The sequence below is a fragment of the Pongo pygmaeus genome, chromosome 10, assembly GCF_028885625.2.
Source record: "Pongo pygmaeus isolate AG05252 chromosome 10, NHGRI_mPonPyg2-v2.0_pri, whole genome shotgun sequence".
Taxonomy (NCBI): domain Eukaryota; kingdom Metazoa; phylum Chordata; class Mammalia; order Primates; family Hominidae; genus Pongo; species Pongo pygmaeus.
The window spans coordinates 47,280,149-47,296,503 of record NC_072383.2 but is presented as its reverse complement, the minus strand read 5'-3'; the positions used below and the strand labels follow the sequence as shown (position 1 = coordinate 47,296,503).

General features: G+C 52.4%; 1 protein-coding gene across 7 annotated transcripts in view; it reads left to right on the top strand.

Moving 5' to 3' along the window:
* Positions 1-16,272, top strand: part of FMNL3 (formin like 3) — a 62,585-nt gene extending 46,313 nt beyond the window's left edge. Inside the window, exons 6-27 of one of the 7 annotated variants that reach the window (XM_054445508.2) lie at positions 2,672-2,824; positions 4,076-4,184; positions 4,364-4,440; positions 4,767-4,860; positions 6,290-6,364; positions 6,968-7,078; positions 7,399-7,545; positions 7,943-8,044; positions 9,059-9,338; positions 9,817-9,885; positions 9,975-10,099; positions 10,390-10,592; positions 11,343-11,577; positions 11,730-11,798; positions 11,929-12,009; positions 12,112-12,241; positions 12,915-13,075; positions 13,411-13,512; positions 13,847-13,939; positions 14,206-14,329; positions 14,462-14,576; positions 15,295-16,272. In XM_054445508.2, coding sequence (XP_054301483.1) covers positions 2,672-2,824; positions 4,076-4,184; positions 4,364-4,440; positions 4,767-4,860; positions 6,290-6,364; positions 6,968-7,078; positions 7,399-7,545; positions 7,943-8,044; positions 9,059-9,338; positions 9,817-9,885; positions 9,975-10,099; positions 10,390-10,592; positions 11,343-11,577; positions 11,730-11,798; positions 11,929-12,009; positions 12,112-12,241; positions 12,915-13,075; positions 13,411-13,512; positions 13,847-13,939; positions 14,206-14,329; positions 14,462-14,553 — 2,632 coding nt within the window. In that variant the 3' untranslated portion in view covers positions 14,554-14,576; positions 15,295-16,272. Of the gene's footprint in view, positions 1-2,671; positions 2,825-4,075; positions 4,185-4,363; positions 4,441-4,766; positions 4,861-6,289; positions 6,365-6,967; positions 7,079-7,395; positions 7,546-7,942; positions 8,045-9,058; positions 9,339-9,816; positions 9,886-9,974; positions 10,100-10,389; positions 10,593-11,342; positions 11,578-11,729; positions 11,799-11,928; positions 12,010-12,111; positions 12,242-12,914; positions 13,076-13,410; positions 13,513-13,846; positions 13,940-14,205; positions 14,330-14,461; positions 14,577-15,294 lie in introns of all 7 variants that reach the window. The other 6 variants (XM_054445506.2, XM_063646915.1, XM_054445507.2 and 3 more) reach the window with 6 other exon arrangements.
* The last annotated feature ends 83 nt before the right edge of the window (positions 16,273-16,355 follow it).

The window sequence follows — 16,355 nt, the reverse complement described above, 5'->3', positions numbered from 1 at the left end:
TAGATGGTAACGTGTGTTAAAGCACTTAGTATTGTTTGGAACATACTGGGTCTGTATTGTGGTATCAGATCTATTGTTAATTTCATTATTATTATTTAAAGTGGCATAACCTACCACGATTACCTGAATATATGGAATTACATAATAAACATAATGACCAACACATTTAGACTTACACCTAAGACAGGTCAGCCTTAGGGAGACCAATCTTCCGAGTTTGCCCATAACTTTCCCTAGTTTTCCCCAGCATCCCAGGAAACTCCTCCATCCTAGGACTTAGCCCTGACATTTTTTTGAGACAGGGTCTTGCTCAGCTGCCCGGGCTGGAGTGCAGTGGTGCGATCTTGGCTCACTGCAGGCTTGACTTCCTGGGCTCAAGCAGTCTTCCTGCCTCAGTCCTGCCTCAGCCTTGCTGAGCAGCTGGGACCACAGGTGTATACCACCACGCTTAGCTAACTTTTTGTGTGTTTTTAATAGGGACGGGGTTTCACCATGCTGCCCAGGCTGGCCTTGAACTCCTGGGCTCAAGCGATCCACCCTGCCTTGGCCTTCCAAAGTGCTAGGATTGCAGGTGTGAGCCACTGCTCCCAACCAGCTTCCACTTTTCTAACTACTGTCCTTGCCCCCTTGGCCATTCTCCTTTGCCCAGCAGGTCTTCAGTGTCATCTCCTTAGGAATTTGATGCTTCTTCTATGTTCGGCGCCTCTCACCTTTTCCAGGTTATCCTGTTAAAACCAAGAGTGGCCCACTTTGCATTCTTGTCTCAGCAGAAGTCATACCTCGTGTGATTCTCTTATCTCTTAAAAAAAATTCTTTTTATAGAAAGAAATGAAAAACATTTGGTGAAATAATTTTTCTTAAAAAATTCAGAGCTTTTATAGTAAAAAATATAGCTCGTTTTTCCAAATAAACCTATCTCTCTTACTTGAAAAGCAAACAAATTCCAGCCGCCCTAAACCCAAGAGTACCCTGGAACCTCAGTATTGTAGTGTCCATGGCAGTACCTTTGACTCTGCTTTTAAAAAAGAAGGACTTTGTGTGGGGGAGAGAGTGTGTGTTTTAGGAAGGATTGAGAGGGAAAGGGTGAGGCTAAATAGAGTTGGAGTGAAGATAATTGTTTATAAACTGCATATACCAGTACAAGAGGATACAGTGTTACTGATGGAATCAGCAAGCTGTTTCCCTGTCAGGAGGTTCCTCTGATGTCTACTTGAGAGCCCCATTAAACACCTCCTGATCATGAGGACACTAAAGCCTGCTCCCACTTCCTTTGGAACATTCTGACATCTGTAAATATCCCTTCCTATTCCAGAAAGCCTCAACCTCTGTGCCTTTGACCCCATATCTGAGCAGAATGCTTCTTGGGGGAGAAGAACCTGTAAGAGATGCTCCCTTAGTCTTTAATGACCTACATGGAGGAAGAGGACAAGAAGGAGGAGAGGGACTGTTTCTCAGAGGGGTATATCCTGAAGTGAGGATGATAAGAGAGGAGTCCCTGTGAGTTTGTGATCTTGGCCATCTTCCTTGTCCTGGCCACATTGACAAACTGCTGACGGTTGGCTGGGCGCAGTGGCTCCCACATGTAATCCCAGAGCTTTGGGAGGCCAAGATGAGAGATTGCTTGAGCCCAGGAGTTTTAAGACCAGCCTGGGTAACACAGCAAGACTCCATCTCTACAAGAAAATTTTAAAAAATTAGCCAGGCATGGTGGCATGCACCTGTAGTCCCAGCTACTCGGGAGGCTGAGGCTGGAGGATTGCTTAAGCCCAGGAGTTACAGGTTACAGTGAGCCATGACTGTGCCGCTGTATTCCAGCATGGGCCACAGAGTGAGACCCTGTCTCTTAAAAAAATAGTAATAATTGCTGATAGTGGAAGACTTCTGTTCCAGGAGCAGAAAGTGACAAACCATTCAACTCCTGTAGAGGCTATACTACAGGACCCTGGTCCACAATCTCAACTTGTAATTTCTTCCCCCAGGGAAACTGAAGCCCAGGGAGCCTGTATACCTGAAAAACCTAAGAACCTCAAGTAGCCAGAACCATAGAGAACCTGGTCATTAAAACCCAGTACTAAGATGGGACAGTGGTGCTCCTCCAAACAATAAAGGACTGTCCCACTCTGGGTTTGCCAGAACCCCCTTTCCCTTCCATTCAGTCCTGCCATCCAGAATCAACTGGACTCCTTCAAAGCACTGAAAGGCCCTTTGGTTGCTGGCATTTGCCAACTAGCAAGACCTGAAGTTGGCCCATTCCCCACCATTCCCTCTATGGGGCAGATTCTTCATGGGGAGCCATAGCCTCCTGGAGATGTCCCATCTAAGCTGGGAGTGCAGAAAGACTGCCAGCTCCCGAGTGGCCCATGGGGAGGACACTCCTTCTGGAATTTCCTGGCCGGTGGGGAGCAGAGGAGTTGGCCTCCATCAGCTTCCCATCTCCTTAGACTCCCCTCCTGGTTGCTGCCTGTGCTTCTTCTGCCGCTGTTCTGTGTTAGTGGCTCTTCCAGCTAGGATCAGGTCTCTGCTGCCCAATTCTGCTTTCTCTCCTTGCTACCCCTGCTGCTTGTTGCCCTAGAGGCCTGAAGGGTGGGGGTGGGCTCACGGGGGGCCTTGGCACTGAATTTCTCCTGTGTATGTGCCTGTGTGTGCGCATGTGTGTCCTTTCATGCTCCAGGTTTGACTTTGAGGGTCTGGAGAGTGGTGACGATGGTGCATTTGACAAACTCCGGTCCTGGAGCAGGTCAATCGAGGACCTGCAGCCACCCAGCGCCCTGTCGGCCCCCTTCACCAACAGCCTCGCTCGCTCTGCGCGCCAGTCTGTGCTCCGGTATGTGTGCGCTTGCTCTGCCCGCCTGCCTCCCACCCTACCCTTCAGTGCAGGTCTCGGGTTCAGCGGTGAGTGCTCATGCTTCTCCCTCCACTCTTGCTTCCAGGCTCAGCTCTCTTGCCCTCTGCCTGCCAGTCTGTCTCTGGTCTGTCCTCTCTGTCTCCTTGACTCTGCCCAGCAGTCTGTCCTGGGTAAGTACATGGTCTCAGCTGCACTCACCCCACATGGGGTTCCAGCTCTCCCCATTCCTCACCCCTCTCTGGAGGAGCCCTTCATTCCTCTCACTCTACCATTCCTCCTGGGTCTCTTGAGCAGGGCACATCTCATACAGGTCCATGGCCTTCACTGGGTGATCTAGCTCCTACTCTCATTCTGTTTCCCTCTAGTTCTTCACTCTGCCCCTTTAGCTGCTTGGAGACCAGCTCCCACCCAACCTGGCTGCCCCTCGCATTCCCTTCACCTCTTCCTTCAGGCCTTTCTCTCTGAGGCTGCCACATGCTCATTTGTCTGCGGTGTCTTAAGAGCCGCCCTGCCTGGAGGTAGGCAGATGGACTGGATGACTTCTCAGAGCCCCTTCCTACTCTGGGAGGCTTTCCTTTGGGTCCGATGGCCCTTTCCTTGGTTTCTGTCTCTCTTGTGGCCATGCTTTCCTCCTAGTCTCCTTTGGGTTGTGTCCCTTGGACACTGTTGATTATTCTTGTCATGTATGAGCAGATACTGTATGTGTCTCCTCTCTTTTCCATGAAACATCACTGAGAGGGTGGAGGGGTGGTGCAAAGCCAGACATAGCCCTGTGGCCCAACTGAAGCCTTTAGGGGTCAGCTCTGCCTTTTCTGTGATACAGAAGTGGGATGGGAGCCATGACGCTCTTGTCCCACAGATTGTGCAGAAGGTGCAGCAACTGGAAGTGGGTGGAGGGAATGCTCAAATGACTGTGTCTCTGGAGCCATCTCAGGGACTAGGAAGGCCTACACTACTACTATCTGTATTTTGAAGGATCTTTAGGGTTGGGGCACTTGTTATAAAGCCGGGATCCTGAGTAGTTGCTGACAAAGGCCTGTTTAACGAGGTGAAAACAGGCTGACCACCCTGCCTACTGCAGCCTGTCCCTCTTGGCTATTGGTACGAGGTGCTATTCCCTATTTTTTGCCACTGCTAAGGGGCAGCCTGCTGTCTGGGTGATGGTGAGTGCCCATAGATGCTTCACTGGCAGCCTCAGCTCCCACCTGACTGCCTGGCCCATCTCCCCAGGTATAGCACTCTCCCTGGGCGCAGGGCCCTGAAGAACTCCCGCCTAGTGAGCCAGAAGGATGATGTCCACGTCTGTATCCTTTGTCTCAGAGCCATCATGAACTATCAGGTAAGGGGGAAGCACTAGCCGTAGGTGCTCTACCTCTTCTGCCTCATCTGCAAAACCAGGAGAGCTAGGAGGGCACCAGCTTATAAAAGACAGGTTTGCTGGTGGGCCTATGGTCAAGGAGATTGGCTGGGCTCTCCCTTCCCCACCGTCAATGTCCCCTCCTGTCCTCTCCCTTGCAGTACGGATTCAACCTGGTCATGTCCCACCCCCATGCTGTCAATGAGATTGCACTTAGCCTCAATAACAAGAATCCAAGGTGAGTTCCTTCCCTCCCCTTTCCTCCCCACTCTGTCCAGGGCTCTGGAGATCTGTACGCCATGTATTCCTGACAAGTTCTGCCTGGCCTTGGAGTCCTGTCAGAGCCTTGGTTTGGCCCCCTCACCTCTGCTGGAGGAGAAGTGTCCCTGGCTCTCCTCTGGTCTACACAGCTTAGTAAGGGAGCAAGCCCTCTTTCTCCCACCCTCTCTCCTCACCACTGAGGCTTTCTCCACTCTCCAAAAGGACTTACCCAATCAGGGAAGTGAGCTGTGTAGTTGTCAGGATGGGGAGTTAGGGTGTTAATCTTCCTTCTTCACCCCTTAGGACCAAAGCCCTTGTCTTAGAGCTTCTGGCAGCTGTGTGTTTGGTGCGAGGAGGTCACGAAATCATCCTTGCTGCCTTTGACAATTTCAAAGAGGTCAGTCTTTTGGCTTCACGTGTGTGTGTGTGTGTGTGTGTGTGTTTGCGGGGGAGAAGGCAGGGAGCTAGGTAGGTAAGCACCATTTCCTGTGATCTGCAATGATTTTTAACATCCCAGTGCTTGGCTAAGCAGCCTCTCTCCTGAACTCCCACTATTTTTAAAACCAGAACTTTAGTCTTACTAGATCTTCAGGCCAGGAAACCTCCTGATTGGCCAGCTAAAGATACCCTCAGCTAGCTGAGGGCTGTAGTCCAGTGGTCCTAGTTGGGCCCTGCATCCAAATCACCTAAGGAGCTTGTTAAAAGTACAGATCCCTGTGCTCTAGTTCAGACCCATTGGAGGCCTGAGTATATGTACTTAAGTGACTCCCCAGATGGGAGTCTGATGCGGTGAACCCATTGGTAGAACCCAAAGCACATGTGTTTTGAAATGGGAGGAGAAGGTAAGCAAGGATGTCTCCTGGTTTGTTGGCTGTTACTGGTGAGGGGAGAAGGAACTCCTGTGTGGAATTTCCCCCAGCCCCTGGGCCTGCCTCTGAAACCCCTATCTACTTGAACATAGGATTCTTCGACATCCAGCCACAGCTGGTGGTCCCACCCCTTCCTCTTCTTTGGACCTCTTCCCTAGCATCCATTGTTCAAGCCAGGAAATGGCTCTTCCTCCTTGAAGCCCAGAGGCTCAGAGGAGCCTCTAGACCCCTCTCAGAGAGGGCTTTCCTGTACACTGGCCCTTCCCCTGCATCCCCACTAGGACTGCAGCCTCCTGTCTCAGCCATGGCCTTCCTCCCTTCCTCCTCCTTTCTCTCCTTCCTTTAGTAACTTGGCAGCATCAGACCCCTATGTTTCTTCTTGGCCTATCCCCAGAGGCACCTAAAGCCCAGCTTAAGGGCACAGGCTTTACTGAATTCCCTCAGCAATGTGGTGGGGGACCACAGACCCAGAGCCAGATTGCAGGTCCCAGTTTTCTTTATTTTCTTTTTTGAGATGGAGTCTCACTCTGTGGCCAGGCTGGAGTGCAGTGGCACAATCTCAGCTCACTGCAACTTCCACCTCCCAGGTTCAAGCGATTCTTCTGCCTCTGCCTCCCAAGTAGCTGGGACTACAGGCATGTGCCACCACGCCCGGCTAATTTTTGTATTTTGAGTAGAGATGGGGTTTCACCATGTTACCCAGGCTGTTCTTGAACTCCTAACCTCAGGTGATCTGCCCATCTCGGCCTCCCAAAGTGCTGGGATTATAGGTGTGAGCCACCGCGCCCGGCCCCAGGTTTTCTTTTATAGTGTCCAGAATGGCCTATTTCATATATAGAGTTGTGGTTAAGCTTGGTCTGAACCAGTCCTTTGCCATGATGTTCCTAGGAGCCAGAGCACAGGGGCTTGGGTTCTACATGGAGCAGATCCTTTCACTGAGAAAGTTTGCTCATTCAGGTATGCAAGGAGCTGCACCGCTTTGAGAAGCTGATGGAATATTTCCGGAATGAGGACAGCAATATTGACTTCATGGTGAGGAACTGGGCCTGGGTCCAGCACATACCCACCAGGGCTGTGTGTTCCTTGACAACAGGGGTGAGGCCAACAGCGTATCTTGATATTCCATGTAGAGCCCAGAATGATTCTAGTCAGCAAATGCTTCTTGTCCACCTGCCTACCCCAGAGAGCTCTTAGAAACTTCAGGACATCATTTCTGTATATCAGATCTACCTCCTTTTCCTCTTTTCTGTGGCCTTTTTGTCCTTGAATTGGATCCTTTTTGAGCTGCCCTCCCTTTCCTAAGCTCTTCCTCTAGCTTCTCTTCCCCTCAGTGCAGGGTCTTCGGCTAGGTAAGGTTGTCTCGAGGAATACCTGCTGATGTACAAAGGAAATCAGATAGCTGTATCTTCACTTACATCTGTTTTTCATGTAATTTACTTGTCTTTATACACTGAATATTAAATGACATTTTTTAAATTAAAATACTCTTATTGCCCCCATAAAGACATAACTCTTTAATTGACTCCCTGTAATTATCCACATGATGATGATATTCTAACAGCTGCCTATCCTCCTGGTCTCTTGGCTCTTCTCTGCCCTTCCTGTTGCTGCTTCTCTGGGCCTCCTTTTCTTCAGGTGGCCTGCATGCAGTTCATCAACATCGTGGTGCACTCGGTGGAAGACATGAACTTCCGAGTCCACCTGCAGTATGAGTTTACCAAGCTGGGGCTAGAGGAGTTCCTGCAGGTGAGCTGGTTGGGGTCCTTGTAAGGTGAAGTGCTTTGGGATCAGTTTAGCCGTATCACAAATGATTTTTCTTTTATAAGTGCCTAATCCTTGATGCTTCTGGGACCTTGCCTGTCTTCTGTAGCCTGGGACTCAGGACCTCTGCAGATAACTCCCCAGTCAGGCAGCTCCATGGGGCAAGAATCTGACATGGCCTGCAGCAGGAACTCTTTGGGAAGTGGTGGCGAAGGGGGATGAGGACCAAGACTTTCTCAGAAAGTTCCCCTGATAGATCTGCCTGCTCCTACAACTACTCCTACTCTCTGCTCTTCCCCCAGAAGTCAAGGCACACAGAGAGCGAGAAGCTGCAGGTGCAGATTCAGGCATATCTGGACAACGTGTTTGATGTCGGGGGTTTGTTGGAGGACGCTGAGACCAAGAATGTAGCCCTGGAGAAGGTGGAGGAGTTGGAGGAGCATGTGTCCCATGTAGGTGGTCTTCCTTTGCCTGCCAGAGCCACTGTTGATGGAAGCTGAAGTTACCAGGAATCCTGAGCTGACCCATTTGCCTCCAGATTGAGTCCCAGGGAGGCTTTAGAACCCACCAGGGCTCTCAAGAGCATACTCAGGCCTGAGCCACTGGATCATCCACCAGTTGGAACACACACCGACCTCCAGGGCTAGGCATGAGGTGGCACTGGTCTTGAGACAGTCAGAATGTGGCCTTTGTCTTGTATCTGTTACTGGAATATAAGGGAACCACCTGACTAAGCTGCCTTTGTGGCCTTGTGTTGAGGGATCGGACTCAGGTCTTGACTAGGGTTCAGGCTGTGCTGAGTGCCCAGGCTTTAGGGCCAGCACAGAACCTGCCCTTCCTGTTGTGCAGCTCACAGAGAAGCTTCTGGACCTAGAAAATGAAAACATGATGCGGGTGGCAGAGCTAGAGAAGCAGCTACTGCAGCGGGAGAAGGAACTAGAGAGCATCAAGGTACAAGTACTCTGGGGAAGGCAGTCCCTGACTAATCCTGGGCTCCAGGGCCTTGGGGTTCTGCTTTTTTTCCTTGAATCATATCAAGTTCTCTAGGATTTAGATCTTGATTCACCCTTGAGGTACTCAGGTGTGGGTGGGCTGATGATTTCACCCCATTTTTTTAGTTGGAGAGGAAAGGTGGGGCCAATGTGAGCCAGACACACACATAAGAGGGTGGGAACAGCTGGGGCACCCGCGAGCATTCTGGAGTTCCAACCCAGGCCTCCTCCTACCAGCCCATCCCATTGATTTTTCTCCCCTCTACCCCCATGTTCCTCCCCCAGGCATGTTTAATGAGCAGGGGCAGAGTGACCAAGTGCTCTGTGTATTAGGATGTCCACCAGGTATCCTAAATTGGCAGGGCAGGTGCTCTTCATATTTCATTCTCTTCTGTATTTTCTCCTGACTTTTTGTTCATTATAAAGTCATACCCCCATCCTACTTTCTCTTTCAGAAGAATATATGCTGGCTCTGTTGAGCTCAATATGTATCTGCCCAGCTTCTGCTGAGCATTGTATTGGGAGGTATGGAGGATACAGAGATGGTTAAGACAGGGTCTTGTTTATAGGGGGCTTCCAATTGAGCCATTATACAAGGCCAAGTGAAATTAAAGAAAAATGAAGCCCAAAGGGTTATGGAGAGAGCAGCTATGTCAGACCGGTGGTAGACTAAGGAGAGTTTCACAGGGGCAACCTTTTTTCCTGGGCTTTGAGGGGCCCATGCAGTGAGAATTGGCTGGAGCAGAGAGGACACTTTAGGGTGCCAGCGGAGGGAGGCAGCTTCTGCTTGCCTCTTTTGTTTTGCTGCCTTCCAGCTTCCCCATTCCCCCACCTGGGTTTCTGCCACTCTGAGCCTCTGAGTACCCTCACAGAGACCCTAGTTAAGAGAACCCTGGGTAGGAATTCTCACTCTTAGGGGCAATGACTATGCCTTCAGCCCACTTTTCCCTTAATGGTGCTGTCTGCCTGCCAGGAGACATATGAGAACACAAGCCACCAGGTGCACACCCTGCGGAGGCTCATTAAAGAGAAGGAGGAGGCCTTCCAGCGTCGATGCCATTTGGAGCCAAATGTCCGGGGCCTGGAGTCTGTGGACAGTGAGGCCCTGGCCAGAGTAGGCCCTGCAGAGCTGAGTGAGGGCATGCCACCCTCCGACCTGGACCTTCTGGCTCCAGCCCCACCCCCTGAGGAGGTCCTGCCTCTTCCTCCACCACCAGCTCCGCCCTTGCCCCCTCCACCTCCCCCATTACCAGGTAACCACGACCCCTGGGAGCCAACAGGGGCAGGCTCTTTGTGGGGACCAAAACTGTAGTCAGCAGTGTCTTCCTCAGGGAGAAACTGGGAAAATGGCATCATCTGAGGACTGGGGGGAATATAAAATCAGGTGAGGGAGGGCTGGAATCTGAGGCAAGCTCAAGTTATCAGCACAGGGATGCCCAAAGGCAGATGTGGACCTGTTTTAAGGATCGTAAAGATGTTGCTCCCAATTCCTTTGAAGACAGCCAAGAGAGGCTTAGACTGTAGCCACAGAAACTGGGTCAGAGACCAGCAACAACTGCCCTGTCAGAGTTAGATTTCTGGGAGCAGCTTGAGCAGAGTTCATATAGGCTCCTTCTCTGAGAGTTTTTTTTTTTTTTTAATTCTCAGAGAAGGTGGGACAGGCAGAGGGAAGAGAAGCCTATGAAGAGTCTCTTGACACCTGGGTCACTGTGTCATTTCTTCTTCCCTCAGACAAGTGTCCCCCAGCCCCACCTCTCCCTGGTGCTGGACCCTCTGTGGTGTTGACAGTGGGCCTGTCAGGTGAGTATCCCCAGGGCTCTGGGCAGGGCTGGTGGGACCAGGGGTGTGTGTCCTTGGCCCCTGTGTCACTGATCCTCCTTCCAAATTAGCCATTCGAATTAAGAAACCTATCAAGACCAAGTTCCGGCTGCCTGTCTTCAACTGGACAGCACTGAAACCCAACCAGATCAGTGGCACTGTCTTCAGCGAACTTGATGATGAGAAGATCTTGGAGGTAACAGGGCCTGGGGTCCAGAGGGGTAAGGTTGAGGGCTAGGGACCTGGTTGCCTTTTGAGGAGATTCTGGTCTTAGAAAAGCCATCAGACAGGGTGAGGCCAGGCTTAGCTCCACGAACCCTTCATTCTTGAGTGTTATGTATATTTCTAGTTGTGTCAACACTTTGTGTTTGTATTCAAGAAATATTCCAGAGTGACAGAGCTCTGGGCCAATGCTGGGTGGGCTGTCAGGAGGTCCTCCACTAGTATGAGGCTACAGCGTTTTCCTTGCTCATCTATTTTTGCCAGGACCTGGATCTTGATAAGTTTGAAGAATTATTCAAGACAAAAGCGCAGGGCCCTGCCCTTGACCTCATCTGCTCCAAAAACAAGACAGCGCAAAAAGCTGCCAGCAAGGTGACTCTGTTGGAAGCCAATCGTGCCAAGAACCTGGCCATCACCCTACGCAAGGCTGGCCGCTCGGCTGAGGAGATCTGCAGGGCCATTCATACGTGAGGCTCCCACTGACCTGGCTCTGGTCCCTAGTCTGTTGGCAACCCAGTTCTCCACCCAGGAGCCTGGGTTTCCCTAGATTCCAGGTCATCTGACAGAACTCCCTCACATCCCCCTAGTCATCCACCGGCTTGGCTAGAATTTACTGCATCTGTGCTGGCAGTTCAGCCCAGACCTTCACCCAAGGAGCTCTCAGTCTATTGGGAACAGTGCAGTAACACTGAGTGATACCACCAGGATGGTAGAAGTATACAGGCAGCTTTGGGAGAATAGGGAGGTTCATGTAGCTGAGCTTGGTGATGAATGAGGGAAGCCTTCCCAGAGGAGGTAATGTCTCAACTGGGACCTGAAGAAAAGATATGAGTTAGTCCAGTTCAGGGCCTGGAGGGAGAAGCATAATGCCTTGGGTACTAAAAATTGAATCTGGCTTTAGTGTAGGGAGAGGAGCAGGAGAAGGTAGAGAGTTGGGCAGAAGTCTTACAGGCTGGGCCTCGTAAGCCATGCTCAGGTGTTTGGACTTCACCCTAGGTACAGTGGTAGTACATCAAAGGGCTTATTAAACAGGAGCATGGAATGTTCCCCCAGGATCATTGCTGGTGCTGTGACAGATGATGCAATGGGTCCTTTGCCTTTGGCTGTGTTCCATGTACAGTCCCCTGTCCAGTTCTTCTAGGAGCTTAGAGAATAAAAGAGATGAGGGAAAACATGGAGAGATGTGAGAACTGAGGTGGTCCCTCCCTCCTCCACAGGTTTGACTTGCAGACACTACCTGTGGACTTCGTGGAGTGCCTGATGCGCTTCCTGCCCACAGAGGCTGAGGTAAAGCTGCTGCGGCAATATGAGCGTGAGCGGCAGCCCCTGGAGGAGTTGGCAGCTGAGGACCGCTTCATGCTGCTCTTCAGCAAGGTGGAACGGCTGACCCAGCGAATGGCTGGCATGGCCTTCCTGGGGAACTTCCAGGATAACCTGCAGATGCTCACACCGGTACAGCCCCCACCCAACTCATGGTTCTGGACAGCTGTCCCTCCAGCCTCCATCTGCTAGTCACCTCCCCTGCCCTGCCAGTCCTTCCGACCCCTCCCTGTCTTTACCCCATCTCAGCCTGGGGTTACTTCAGTGTTCATATTGTCCTACAGCAACTCAATGCCATCATTGCGGCGTCCGCTTCCGTCAAGTCTTCACAGAAGCTGAAGCAGATGTTGGAGGTGGGAAGAGGTTGTGGACAGGGGTGCTGGGGGTTCTCAGTTCCTAGGTGGGGGCCTGGGGCTATACAGAGAGGAAGAAGGAGCCTTCAGGACCTGAGCCTGACCTGCCTCCCACACATTCTTTGGACAGATCATACTTGCACTGGGGAACTACATGAACAGCAGCAAGCGGGGAGCTGTGTATGGCTTCAAGCTCCAGAGCCTGGATCTGGTAAGATGGTGAGGGCAGCGTGGGCCAGGAAGCCTGGGGGGGGCAGCAGTTGTGGAGCCAGAGTGCTTAGCTTTTATGCACTGCCCTCACCCCCTCTCGTAGCTGTTGGATACCAAGTCCACTGACCGGAAGATGACACTGCTTCATTTCATCGCCTTGACAGTGAAGGAGAAATACCCAGACCTGGCTAACTTCTGGCATGAGCTGCACTTTGTTGAGAAGGCTGCAGCAGGTAAGGAGAGCCTGGCTGGGTGGGCCTGCCCTCACATCCAGCCCAGGACAATCCCAGGAAGCTATGAGGAGAGAGAACACTTGGGTCCATTTGTTTCTGGCTTTTGTTATCTTCTTTCTGACCACTTCAAAGCTTTCCGCTGGAGCCTTAAGCAGGGGCCACTCCAGAGGGAGCCTTCCTCTAGGCGCCAGGCCTGGCCCAGCCCAGCCCTTCCCAGCTAGGTACAGTAGGAGCAGGAACAAGAAGGGAAGCAGTCACTCTACTCCCAACTCCCTCAAGCTGGCCCCAGAGGTCTTGTGTTTGTGTATGATGTATGTGAAGTACTTAGAAAAAAAATCATAAAGCTCTCTATAGACATGAGGTAGCTGTTATTTCTGCCCCACCCATGAACGCTAGGGCAGGCCTGAGGCAGTTTCATTTTGGAGACCAGCAGTCTCTGTGGCTTGCCTGCCTTTGCTACTGTGTTCTTTGGGGTCACAAGCTCAGTTTCCATTCCACTCCCTACCCCTGTGAGGGATCAGCTAGCTTGGTGTGTACTTCCTTATGTCCATACAGGTATGTGAACCTGAGTGAGCCCAGGCTGAGGGGGAGGGCCAGAGTTTGATATAGCTCTGGGCTGGGAGGTGGGCATGCGAGGCCCACGGCATTCCTCAGCCAGGCTTTTGGTGACCAGTGTCCCTGGAGAACGTGCTGCTGGACGTGAAGGAGCTGGGCCGGGGCATGGAGCTGATTCGGCGTGAGTGCAGCATCCATGACAACAGCGTCCTCCGGAACTTCCTCAGTACCAATGAAGGCAAACTAGACAAGCTCCAGCGGGACGCCAAGACGGCTGAGGCAAGCACGGGATGCAGGTGGTGGGAGCAACCAGGGCCAAGGCACGAGGCCCCTCTAGGTGGCCCTAGTTCTATTTTTTTTTTTTTTTTAATCAAGCAGCTGGCTGGCTACATGTAGGGGAGAGAGCGCTTTGGGAGTGGCAGGCAGCTGCCTCTGGAGATTCATACTCGGGAGCTTTGGGAGCCCCAGGTTCTCTCCAGCTCACAGGGGCCTGGGTGCTTGGTTTTCCTCCCTTTGGCCCTGGGCTCTGCTTTCTGCAGGCCTCTCATCCATGGTGTGGGAGCTGGGCTGATCCTTCTTGCCAGGGTGACCCATTCTGCCCACCCCTTCCCCAGGAGGCCTACAATGCAGTTGTGCGCTACTTTGGCGAGAGTCCCAAGACTACACCTCCTTCTGTATTCTTCCCAGTATTTGTCCGATTCATTCGTTCTTACAAGGTAAGCTGCAGAGAGCTTTTTAAGAAGTTTGGTTGAGAGAAAACTGGCTGGAGGAGAGAAGCCTGGGCTTAAAGTGTGGGCCTTTTCCGACTCCTCCTCCGAGTCCTGGGAAGGGAGCGATGCAAGCTGGTGACAGGCCTCTTAGCTGTGAACTGGTGGGCAGGGTGGGGCCCAGGACCTTCCTGTCATTGTTTGGGGCAGGAAGTGCCCCTCCAGAGGGTGGCCACGTGGAGTTAGCGGGTCCCACTGCCACCCACTCTCCACCTCAGTGTCAGCCCCTCCCCTCATAGCCTATGAGCCTCACCCCCCACCCCCCATCTTCTATGGCTCTTAGGAAGCAGAACAAGAGAATGAAGCCCGCAAGAAGCAGGAGGAGGTAATGCGGGAGAAGCAGCTGGCTCAGGAAGCCAAGAAACTGGATGCCAAGGTGGGTGGGACCAAGAGCTGGGGCCTGGAGGACGACAAGGCAAAAGAGTGGGGGCTGGGGGTCAGAAGGTAGTGGAGATGAAAACTTGGAGTGGACAGACCACCCAGAGGGCCAGTGGGCTGGCATCCAGAGGGATGGAGGGAGGGCCTTTGGGGATTCCTAGCAGTGCACAAGCAGTGGCATCCTCAGACTGCACCTTGGGGCAGGAACCAGTCCCACATTAGGTTAGTGATGACTTCCTTCCCCCTCCACATTCTTGGCCCTAGACCCCATCCCAGCGGAACAAGTGGCAACAGCAGGAGTTAATAGCAGAGTTGAGGCGGCGCCAGGCCAAGGAACACCGGCCTGTTTATGAGGGGAAGGATGGTACCATCGAGGACATCATCACAGGTGGGGCCCTTTTCACTCCCTGGGGCCTGGCCATTGCACCCAGCTCCCAAAGCTCAACCTAACTCCTTTGGGCTCTCCTCCCACCCCACCCCCCATGAGGCCTGACCACTGTGTCTCTCTCCTGGGCCACAGTGCTGAAGAGTGTCCCTTTCACGGCCCGTACTGCTAAGCGGGGCTCACGCTTCTTCTGTGATGCAGCCTACCATGATGAGTCAAACTGTTAGCCCCCAAGGCTGGGGCCCGACAGGTACTGGGCACCGCAGCTGCCCCCTCTGCATGCCCGTCTCCCAGGATTCCTGCTGGAGACCACAGGCACCTCCTTTCCTGCATGACTTGCAATCACCCTCTGGCAGCCTCCCAGCAATGGGGACACATACTTCTTGCATGCCCCATGCTCTGAGAAGCATGGCATATCCCCTGCATGTGTCCTTAGGGAAGTGGTCTCTCTCCCACTAATGCTGTCCTGGCTTCTACTAAGACCCAGAGGGTAGGGAGTTGCCAGGCCAGTGTTGAGGACAGGCCAGAGCGGGCAGGACCACGCCTACAGTTCTGATCTTTGAGGCTGAGGTTGAGGGTCCATTCCCAGGCCTAAGGAACCTTTCCCCACGGTTCTCTTCTCATAAGAGCTCTGGTAGTAGCTTCTGATCAGGAGGTATCAGATGTCCCTTGATCTGTTTCCTGACGTCCAGTCAGCCTAGGGTCTTTTCCTAGTTTCTGGCTCTTTCTGAATGCATCTACCTTGTTTCTCTCCACTGCCCAGTGGCCTCTAGTCACCCCAACCTGATCCTCTGAAATGCAAAGCCCAGCAATCTCCCCAACTGGGTACCCCTCAAGCCTTATCTAAGCCTCCTGTTTATCTGCCTCACTGCTGGCTCCTCCCTGGCCCTACCTGTGGGGCTGCTCTTGAGGGCACTGTCCTGGCTCAGCTTCCCATCCTGTTCACAGGTCTCTCTCTTCCCCCACAGGCCTCCACTGCCAGCCTATGGTTGTTCGCCACCAAGCCAGGAGTGCTGCGCCGCCCAGTGGTCCCCCTCGGGCTCCAGGCCCCCACTGAGACTCTCTCGGAGGCAGAAGCACTTCAGCCCTCAGAGTCCTACAAGTCCAACCAGTGGACCTGGAATTGGCCAAGGGCCCAGGAGAGGGCTGTGTTGCTCTCTCGACCATGTCCGCCCCAGCTCTTGAGGCTGGATCTTTCTACTTGTGCCACTATGGGCACTAGGTCTGTAGGTCCCTGGTGCTTCCAGTACTGCACTTTGCCCCCCAAGGTCTTTGACATCATTTCCTGAAGGGTCACCAAGGGTCAGCTCAGGGCTAGGAAAAACCATTTCCAGCCTTAGCCTAAACAGGGCACATAGATATCTCTCCCACTAGAGCCCAGAGGGATGAGAGGAGAGAGCAACTGTCCTTTCTTTTTTTTTCCCCTTCCTTTTTGCAGGCCCTTGGTCAGCTCTGGTCTAGACGTATCTAGGCTTAGGGAGCCCTGGGACCCTGCCAGTCTCCGTTCATCTCTTACCGGGAGCAAGGCCCTCTGAAGCATGGGCCGTGCCAGCTGTGCCCTAGTGATAAGGGTAAGAGGAGAGATGTCAGGCTCACTGCCCTTATTTCTCTGCCCATTTCATTCTAGGCTCACACTGTCCTTGTCAAGGTGGGCAGAAGAGCAGAGGTTTTCTCTGCACCAACCACTCTGCAGATGGCTGGAGAAAGGGTGTGCCAACTCTTCACCTTCTTTCCTCAGCTGTTTTTTGTTTTGTTTTGTTTTTGTTTTTTTGGCAGGGGACAAGGAACATGGTGGTCTTGGCTGACTATTTGCTTACCTTCCTGTTTCTCGTCTGCCCCTGGAAGGGAATGTGGGGGCCCACTTTTTTGTACATGTACCATTTCCCTTTCCTCTTGTACATAAACCTCAGACTCTCCCCCTCTCAACAAAGGCTTGATGCACCAGGCCTGACTTTGTCTCCTCTTTCTGAGCTTAGGGGGCTAGGGTGGCCATTTAGTCTCACCTGGGCTATGGGGATAGAAAAGAAAT